At 48.6% G+C, this 10,000-nt stretch overlaps 2 protein-coding genes across 2 annotated transcripts in view; both read right to left on the bottom strand.

Annotated features, from left to right (window-relative positions):
* The window catches only part of impdh2 (IMP (inosine 5'-monophosphate) dehydrogenase 2), an 8,608-nt gene extending 4,847 nt beyond the window's left edge, over window positions 1-3,761 (bottom strand). Inside the window, exons 1-7 of the mRNA XM_076137404.1 lie at window positions 3,387-3,761; window positions 1,800-1,848; window positions 1,093-1,194; window positions 925-999; window positions 603-809; window positions 359-446; window positions 67-266 (exon numbers count right to left, since the gene is read on the bottom strand). Of these exons, the coding sequence (XP_075993519.1) occupies window positions 67-266; window positions 359-446; window positions 603-809; window positions 925-999; window positions 1,093-1,194; window positions 1,800-1,848; window positions 3,387-3,484 (819 nt within the window). The 5' untranslated portion in view covers window positions 3,485-3,761. The remainder of the gene's footprint in view (window positions 1-66; window positions 267-358; window positions 447-602; window positions 810-924; window positions 1,000-1,092; window positions 1,195-1,799; window positions 1,849-3,386) is intronic.
* Window positions 3,762-6,300: 2,539 nt separating this feature from the next.
* Window positions 6,301-10,000, bottom strand: part of arih2 (ariadne homolog 2 (Drosophila)) — a 10,397-nt gene continuing 6,697 nt past the window's right edge. The window contains exons 10-15 of the mRNA XM_076137398.1: window positions 9,874-9,895; window positions 9,599-9,750; window positions 9,366-9,509; window positions 9,217-9,285; window positions 8,273-8,398; window positions 6,301-8,105 (exon numbers count right to left, since the gene is read on the bottom strand). Of these exons, the coding sequence (XP_075993513.1) occupies window positions 8,034-8,105; window positions 8,273-8,398; window positions 9,217-9,285; window positions 9,366-9,509; window positions 9,599-9,750; window positions 9,874-9,895 (585 nt within the window). The 3' untranslated portion in view covers window positions 6,301-8,033. The remainder of the gene's footprint in view (window positions 8,106-8,272; window positions 8,399-9,216; window positions 9,286-9,365; window positions 9,510-9,598; window positions 9,751-9,873; window positions 9,896-10,000) is intronic.

The following is a 10,000-nucleotide window of genomic DNA, read 5'->3' as shown; positions in this document are numbered from 1 at the left end:
AAACTGGTGTGAGCCCCCCCTCTCTCAGTCTCTCTCTGTCGCACCCCAGTGGTCCGCCCCACTCACCAGCACGACCACGTCCACGCCGCTCTGCACCAGCAGGTCCAGGCGGTACTTGTCGTCGTTGTGCGTGCCGATGGCGGCGCCGCACAGCAGCTGTTTGCGGGGGTCTTTGGAGGCCAGAGGGAAGTCCCTGTTCTTCTTCAGGTCTGTGCGGGCGATGATGGACACCAGGGAGCCTTCCTCGTTCACGATGGGCAGCTTACCTGAGGGGGGCGGGGGAACGTTAGCATCATAACTGTCACCTTCTCATCATCAATTTGCTCTCAGGACAAAGGAAAGCAAACGTCCTCCTGACCTTTCTTACTCCTCTGCAGGATCTCATTGGCTTCCTTCAGTGTCACTGCAGCGGGCGCCACGACCAGATCCTCCCGCCTGGTCATCACCTGGAGAGAGAGAGAGAGAGAGAGAGGGGGAGAGAGAGAGAGACACACACACACACACACCAGTGTGAGTTTGACTTTGTCTCTCCCGCTGGAATAGATTTTATTTTATTTTAATATCAAAGTGTCGTGTCCCATCCCCATCCAAACCCCGCCCACCTCGCTGAGCGGCAGGTCGTGCTCCTCGGCCTTCAGGAAGTCGATGTCTCTGGAGGAGATGATTCCCACCAGCTTGCCGCCCATTTTGCCGTTGTCTGTGATGGGAATGCCGCAGAAGCCGTGACGCGCTTTAGCCTGGAACACGTCGCGCACACGCTCGTCTGGGCTCATCACCACGGGGTCTGTAATGAAGCCCTGCTCGTAACGCTGGAGGAGGAGGAGGAGGAGGCAGAATGGTCAGCAAAAGGAGGGACGAGGAAGAATAAGGAGGTCGGGAGAAGTTTGAATCGTAAGAAAGGTGAAAGACGTGATCAAACTCTACCTTGACTTTTCGAACTTCATTGGCCTGAAACTCTGGAGTGCAGTTGTGGTGGATGAAGCCGATTCCCCCTGTGAGCTGGGGGGACAGAATGCATTAGTGTGTGTGTGTGTGTGTGTGTGTGTGTGTGTAAAGGCCACAAAAAGGCAGGAATGTGTGTGTCCTACTTACTGCCATAGCGATGGCCATGTTGGCCTCTGAGACGGTGTCCATGGGGGAGGAGACAAGGGGGGTCTTCATGGTGATCTGCTTGGTGAGCGCCGAGGTCAGATCCTGGAAAGGAGACGCCAGGAAGAGACGTGAAAAACCCTTCAACGTGTTTTTTAGTCGATATCATACAGACTTCGGCTTCATTTCTGGGTGTAGTGAGCCACGATTGTGTGAAGCAGAGGTGAGAGAAACTGAAAGTGTGCACCTTTATCTCCATTTACAGTCACGTGGATTCTGGTGAAAGTTTGTGTGGTTCTCCTCTGTATGGAGAAGGTGAATGTATTTATGGAGACGGGGAATTTGACACCCAGGATCCATGCCAAGTGCGTTTGACACGTGGGGTTCAACACGCTGTCACAACGACATGTGGAAGCCTGAAGATTCGGCTTGTGAACGCCAAAACCATTGAGTTACCAGTTCACTTATGAATTTTGTCGCCTCTTGATTCCGATTAATTTACACACAACATCCGGCAGCCAATCTCACTCCGATACACACACACTCTTTTAATCTGCGTCTCTGACTGACATTACAGTCGCGTGGAGATTAACCAACGTTTTGGAAAAGTGTAAATCAGGTGGAACACAAAGGGGAAATATGAACTGATGACCCATAAATCAGCACAGGGTCATCCAGGGGGTTTTGTTTTTACGGGACGAATCACTCACCACTTGGTCTGATGTGAAGTCGATGTAACCGGGCAGAATTAGGAAGTCGCTGAAGAAGAAGAAGAAGAACAGACAGGAAAGATGTTCAGGCCAACAGAGAGACGAGAGCAGGCAGCTTTGATTTCAACACATCAACATCTGCATCATCTCATTTATCAAACGCAACCGCCGATATGTAACCAAGATTGATTTTGTGTGGGAAGTCGAGGAACGTACGGCGCTGAAGTCACTCGTGATTGGTGCGAAAGCTTGATTTAATGGTTACTGTGGGAACCGTTTCTCAGTATGTTTAAGTTTAAACCTGAGCGCTTCAGGAATAGAAGACGGACGAATCCCATAAGTGCACCTTCAACTCAGAACCAGGAGTTCACATGTTTCCCAGGAAACTTCAGAAGGTGTCACATTACTGTGTGAGTGTGTAAAACGCGTCTGCACAGCATTTCTTTAACACACAGGCCCGTCAACCCACGTGATGTGCGAGCTGCAGCGAGTTAATGAGAGACAGAGTAAGACAATGTGTCCTCCTAGTTACCGTGACAACTCCAACAAAAGATATAGATTCTACTGAGGAAAAACATTGAGGTTCAAAGGTCAACATATTACCCAACTCATAGCTTCATGTAGAACACGTGCTCATGGATCCATAAGGGTCCATTCAAAGACCTACAGACTCGAGGAGAAGCACAAACATCTAAAGAATGAGACGACTGACAGAGGATCAGTGTGAATGACCTTGTTGACCGTTTGTTAACTCTCTGAATGTCTTCAAGGCCTCACCACTCTGCTCGTAGCTCTTTGTTTGAACAGTAACTACCCTGCAGCTGCTCTATAAACAGCCAAGGGTGCATCATGACAACACAGGACTGTGGATGTTCAGGCCTAATTTTAGAACCTGTGTGTAGTGAGTGTGTTGGCTCATCCCAACCCACACTCCGTCTCCACGAGGCCGCCACTCAGAACAAATACTGTGTAAAGCTTCAGTATTCAGAAGTTTGTGTATTTGCCTTTTCAAATATCAATCTAAAGCTTTAAAAGGGATAAAATCACACATTTAATTATAATCATCTTTCCTTTATTATTTGACTTTCACTCGCTGTCACTTTTTATTGTTAACTCCCAGTAAAGCCTTCATGGTGATGCGTGCATGTGTTACTACTGTGGCTGCAGATGAAGGGCGTTTAAAAATGAATGATTCAAAATAATCATTATTTACTGAGTATTAATCGATTAATCAGTTTTAGCAATCGATTAATCGTCTGTCATTCTCCATCTTCCATCCTTGTAAGCCAAACACATGAGGAGGTGAAGCTGCCCCGCGGCGCTCTGGGGCGGTTGGTCGAGTGAATAATGATGGATTAACTAAACTGACCGAGCCGCTCACTTCACTCACATCTGGAGCAGCTCGTCGTAATGGCCGACAGACTTCACATCTGTAAACTGTGCGACGAAATGAGCGAGCAGACCGAGCAGAAACGCGGTGCTAACGTTAGCATGCGGAGCTAAACTCCAGCGGGAGTGCGCGCGGTGTGCAGCCGGGACCGGCCCGTGCTGCACCGGGCACCGGCGGAGGGACGGCGGCGTCTTTACTTGTACGTGAGCCCGTCGCCTCCGTTGAACAGCTGCTGCCCCGACAGTCCGTCGTCCGGCACGTATCCGGTCTGGCCGCTGATCAGGTAGTTCGCCATGGTGTCAAGGCGGCCGGAGTGTGAAGAGGACGAGTCACCGGGTCGCTCACAGGCCGGGACAGAAGAACAACCAGAACTTTCTTCGTCCTCCTCGCGCGGTGCTTTCCCCCTTCGCCGGCTAAGCGCGCACCTCTGCGACTGAGCGGCGCGAGCGCACGGTGCTCCGCTGAGGTTAGAGCGGGACGGAAAGAAGCGCGCGGCGGCGTGTATCGGTGCGCTCGTGCTGCCAGACGCTCCTCTGCTGCTGCTGCTCCGACACGTGCGTGTGGTTCCGTCTCACAGGGTTACACCGCGTGACGTCACTTCCGGGGAGGACCGCCCCACAGAGTAAATTAGAGATTTAAAAAACAAAACAATTATAAGCATATCAATGACTACAATTGTAAATTAGAGCATGCCGTGTATTCACACATATATTATATTATTTTGTTAAATCTGAACACGATCACAAATGGTAATCATAATTTATTAATTACATAAATCGTAAACTTGTTCTAATGTAACCATAATGAGCATATTCCTCATATGTACCTAGGATTCTTATAACATAGAGGAGTTGAGATAACAGAAACTGTTCAAACTAATTCTGACTCTATCTCGGATTGGATCTCGATACACCGAGTCCATGAGACACGGCACCTTTTGGAGAATGAGCCACGCCCACCCACCTCCGGCAGCCAATTATAGAATATATAGTAAATAGAGATAAAGTATAATATCTCAGGTCCGGTTTGGTCCAGACTAGTGATGGGAAGTTCGGCTCTTTTCCGAGAGCCGGCTCTTTTGACTCGGCTCCCAAAGAAGAGCCGGCTCTTTCGACTCCCGATCGGCTCTTTATTTAGGATCTTTTGTAGCCTATAGCTTACCTTAACTTTGCAAAAAGATCAATGTTTATGTGTTGAAAAGCCTTTTGCTTTCAGTGTTTTTATGAGAGACCTTATAATTGCCTAATTCTGTGCATTTATTTTATTATTTAACAATAAACTTCAAACAAATCCACAGAACAGAACCAAACTCAAGCTAACATTAATAATGTCCTCAATTAAACTTTTGTATTGGACAAATGAACGAAAGATTTATAACAAATCCACAGAACAGAACCAAAACCAGAACCAAACTCCAGCAAACAGCATTAGTCCTCAGGGCAGGTTGGCATTCAGGAAGATCAGATGCCTCAGCTTGGATGGGCTGATACGATTTCGCCTCTCCGTGAGTATCTGCCCTGTTTTGGGCAGATATTGGGCAGATCTTTTGATGTTGCCCTGTCACTTGGCTCAAGCATGCAGGTACGCTCAGCCTGGCCCGCCCACTCAGCACGCTCCCCTCGACACACACACACTTCCTCATCTTTTGATGTTGCCCTGTCACTTGCAGGTACGCTCAGCCTGGCCCGCGCACGCACACACACACACACACACACACACACACACACACACACACACACACACACACACACACACACACACACACACACACACACACACACGCACACGCACACACACTTCAAACTTCTACTGGCCCTGTAGTTACTTGGTATCGGATCGATACCAAATACCCGGTAGCGCCCATCTCTAGAGTCAAGTGGTGTGTCTGCCCCGCCCCCCTCTCTGTTTACACATCCTTAAGTTATTATCATTATTATTATTATTATTATTTTTATCAATTCTCACGTGAATGCCGCATGCTGGTCGCCATGCTGGCCAATAATAACAAAGCTCTGTCGTAACCAGAGCTGGGACTGAGCACTGAAAGTAAAACCTAAGCAGCGAATGGAAAAAAACTGGGAGCCGGCTCTCACTCGATTGCGAGCCGGCTCTTCTGATTCACTACAAAGAGCCGGCTCCCAGAGCCGATGCTTGTGCGCATGACCCATCACTAGTCCAGACATTCTACAAGAACAACATGAAAAGTCTACTTTGTCAAAAGAATCCAGGGGTACAAAAAAGATTCATTTTACGATTTTGCCTACAGTTCAACAGTTAGGGGCCAAATGTGTTGGTTACCAGCATGTAATGGGTTCCTTCCCTGGATCAGGCCCAACCTGCCCACCAGGTCAGCAACAGTACAGACTGGAAGAGAAGCACCACCTTGCTCGGTTCTGTTTGGGTGAAGTGAGGCTGTACACAGGCGGCCCTGGCAGACATCCTGGATCTGTGAGGTGATGGACCTGTGCAAACAATTCCAAACATTCCTCAGCCCACAGAAATCACATACCATCTCTTTGTCCTACTTTGAAATGAGGGTGCCAGTGTGAAACTAGGGCACACACACACATAAGGTCAGAAGGAGCAGTTAATACACTCCTGGCACAGGCACACACACACTCACAGGCTATATTAGGCTGCCTCCTAGAGCCCTTATAGCAGGTGTGAGTGTGTTCATGTCAGGCTGAACCCGTGGGCGTAAGAACGGTGAAGTGTGAGGCTGTTGCATGTGTTTACAGTGCAGTTTGCCAAAATGTGAACACCAACAGGTATTTCCAGTATTCTGCCCTCAGACTCATCGGGTGTAAACAATCTGACCTTGTTCCTGCTCCACACTTTCAAACTACAGATACTGGAGCGGTAATTCATGTTTTATGACCCATTGATGTTGGTAATGGATTGTTTAACATTCCTCAGGAGCCGGATTAAAAGGTTCTCACTCAGTTTTCTTATCCCCGCTTCTGTTAGTGCTGTAAATATTCACATGTCAGCTGAAATGTAAATGGTTTTCAAAAGTTAAATTAAGATACTGAGTGCTTCTGTTGATCAGCGTGTATGGAGTGTGTGTGTGTGCGTGCGTGCGTAAAGAACACACAGGAGCCAGGGTCCGGTTTTAAAAACTCTCTCAGTAACTCTATTTCTGTATTAATGTACAACCGTTGAAAATTACAGCAATTTTTTTTTTTTTTTTAAACATTTTTAATTTTTTTTAAATGATCTATCTATCAACAGCCATTTTCCAGAAGAAACGGAACAAAGTGAGCCGGAAGAAAACAAGAAAGAGAGCAAAATAAAGTGAGGGATGAATGTAAAGGAAGAAAAGAGGAGGGGGGGGGCAAATTAACAGTGAATGTATAGATTCCACTGTGGAGTGTTTGAGGACGGTGGCGGGGGGGGTGTGTGTGTGCACGTGCATGCTAATAACGGGTGCCGCCACAATGTGTGTGTGTGTGTGTGTGTGTGTGTGAGAGATTACATGATTCTGTTTCGAAAACAACTTTTATCAGCTGATCAGTGGAGGTGCAGGTCAGAGCTCCACTGAGGCGGAACAATGATTCATCAGGATCACACCGGTCATGATACCGCGCGGCCACACGGGGGCAGCAGATCCCGCAGCAGCGCGTCTGACATCTCACTGCAGGAACGGAAGAATATAAGAAAGAAAAACAACACGCTGCATCTATGAAGGAACTGAAGGAGCCTGATCATACACACACACACACACACATCAGCGTCGGTCTGCAGAAATAAATGACGGGGCATTGTTTTATTTATCCGTGTCCGATTTAAAGGAACACACTCAGTTACATTTGTGGAGTCTAACTATTAAATTTCTTGTGAATTTGTGGACGGGGTTAGATCCAAAACTGTTTAGACAGAGAAACATCAGATAATGAAATTCAAGGACTCTCTCCAGAAAGACGTTTTGGTGGAAATATTTTGAGTTAAAAGCTTCTCAGCTCTTCCATCCTCTCAGCCTGGGAGCTGCAGGAGGATCTGAACCTCCACACCTTCCTCCTCTCTTACAGGAGACACTGCCCATCGTTTGGTTTCTCTTTATTCCTGTGATATTTCTTTCCTTAAAGTGTTACAACTGTATTCCCATTTTGACCTTCCCCCCCACAGACATGATGACATCACCGCCTGTGTCTGTGTCTGTGTGTGTGTGTGTGTGTGTGTGTGTGTGTGTGTGTGTGTGTGTGTGTGTGTGTGTGTGTGTGTGTGTGTGTGTGTGTGTGTGTGTGCTGCTGAGGCGTTTGTACCTTCATGCATCCAAATCAAACGGCTTTCATGCAAACATCAGGCTCCAAATCATTCCCCTCTCCTGTCGTCATGACGCCCACACAGCTGCTGCCGGTCAGACTGAGGCCAGCAGACATGATGAGCAGCACTTCTCCCTCACCTATCCCACCTTTTCCTCGTCTACCTGATCTAATTTGCCCCTTGAAGCCTTCCCTCTCCTAAGTGTTCACCTGCTCCAGACTTAAGAGCGAGCCAGGTGTCAAAGGTCAAACTCGGGGGCAGCTGGTGTGTTCAGACGTTTCCACCTTCATGATCAGATCTTAAAAGCTGCCCTGGAATGCCGAGTGTAACCGTGACGAGTGTGATGTTCTGACAGGTGTGTGAGTGAGGTGAGGATGAGGAGGAAGAAGAAGAGGGATGACCCTGCCAGTGTGGGGCCCTGCAGCAGACGGGAGGAGGGAGGTGAAGGGGAGAGGAGGAGGAAGGGGGGATGAGTATGAGTGCACCGAGGGATGAAGGGAAGGAAAGGTCAAGAGGAAGGAAGGAAGGAAGGAAGGAGAAGAGGGAGGAAGATGCTGGTGCTCTGCAGTCAGGATGGAGCTTCAGGTGTCGTGGAAGTCCTTCAGCAGCGTGCGTCTCCTCTGCTCGGCGATGTGCATCTGATTCTCCAGATCCTAAAATCACCAAGAGGAAACATAAACATCTGAGCAAACATCAAGCTCACACATTCTGTTTAAGGTCACATGATGTTTACAAGGCTCTGTTACTACGGTGACGGATATCAAGCCCACAACCATAATGGACCCGTAACATGTTAAAGCCTCCTCCTCCTCCTCCTCACCCCTCTGTCGCTGGCACTGAGCTCTCCCTCTCCTCCCAACACTCCTCTCTCATAGGTGTCGGCTCGCTCCACCTTCCAGGACAGGTTCTCTATCTCCGCCTCCAGCTGGGCCTGCTGGTACTCAAACTGAGAGAGAGAGAGGAGAGGAGAGGAGAGGAGAGGAGCATCAACAAACATCACTTAGATAAATATAACAACCAGGATCAGACATTAAGACACGGGAGGAAACTCACTGGACACAAACAAACAAACAAACATTTACAACTAAATACTGAAATAGAACAAATACATTCAAGAAACTTAAAATAAAAATCACAAATGTCAGGGCAGATTTTTTAAAATGTATTTAAAAAAAGGCCAAGAAAAATATGTATAAAAATATGGGACAGAGGACAGACAGGTGAAGGACAGACAGGTGAAGGACAGAGGACAGACAGGTGAAGGACAGACAGGTGAAGGACAGAGGACAGACAGGTGAAGGACAGAGGACAGACAGGTGAAGGACAAAGGACAGACAGGTGAAGGACAGAGGACAGACAGGTGAAGGACAAAGGACAGACAGGTGAAGGACAGACAGGTGAAGGACAGAGGACAGACAGGTGAAGGACAGAGGACAGACAGAGGACAGACAGGTGAAGGACAGAGGACAGACAGAGGACAGACAGGTGAAGGACAGAGGACAGACAGAGGACGGACAGATGAAGGACAGAGGACAGACAGAGGACAGACAGATGAAGGACAGAGGACGGACAGATGAAGGACAGAGGACAGACAGGTGAAGGACAAAGGACAGACAGATGAAGGACAGAGGACAGACAGGTGAAGGACAGAGGACAGACAGGTGAAGGACAGAGGACAGACAGGTGAAGGACAGAGGACAGACAGGTGAAGGACAGAGGACAGACAGAGGACGGACAGATGAAGGACAGAGGTTTGTTCCTCACCAGCTTCTTGCGGGGTCCAGACTCCATGTAGTAGGCGTAGGGGTAGGTGTACTGCAGTGTGTAACGACACTGGAGGGACAAGAGACAACACACTGTTACAATGAAACAGACAGACAGACAGACAGACAGACAGACAGACAGACACACACCTTGGCCAGGAGCTTGGCAGCGTTATGCAGGTACTGCCAGTCGATCCAGGTGCCCAGGTTGTTCATCACTCTCTCCTGGATCTTCTCCTGGATCCTCTGGTAGGTCTGGGCCTCCAGCTGCAGAGACTTGTTGTGGTTCTCCCACTGGGGAACACAAAGAGCCGACACGTCAGGGAGAAGAAGAGGAGCGAGAGGAGCGGAGCCCTGAGTCTAAAGAGAGAACCATCACTGACCCTCTCAAAGTAGAAGAGGTACTTCTTGAGGGCCTCCCTGGCCTGAGCCTGCTGGCTCTGGTTGACGATGTCGGGGTTCTCCTTGTAGCGGCTGCACTCGTAGTATTCACTGCCGTGGGTTTTCCAGTCGCCCAAACACATCCAGCAGAAATCTGAGCCCAGACCAAACACAAGTCAGTTCACTCTGACATGACCTCACTCAGTCAGGTTGAAGACAGAAAGCTTTAAAGGGACTGAGACACGCGGGTCAGAGGTCAGGCAGCAGCTCCACTCACCATGTTTACACTTGGAGCATTGCTGAAACACAAAAGACAAGAAGAAGAAGAGATCAGACAGAGCGTTTAACACTGAGACACCATGAACCTGAGGGAGAGAGCAGCTCTGTGTGTGTGTGTGTGTGTG

This window comes from Genypterus blacodes, unplaced genomic scaffold (assembly GCF_046128005.1).
Source record: "Genypterus blacodes isolate CSIRO-AG114 ecotype Tasmania unplaced genomic scaffold, CSIRO-AGI_Gbla_v1 ptg000309l_1, whole genome shotgun sequence".
Lineage (NCBI taxonomy): Eukaryota > Metazoa > Chordata > Actinopteri > Ophidiiformes > Ophidiidae > Genypterus > Genypterus blacodes.
The sequence above is the reverse complement of the archived record's forward strand: the minus strand, read 5'-3'. Positions and strand labels throughout refer to the sequence as shown.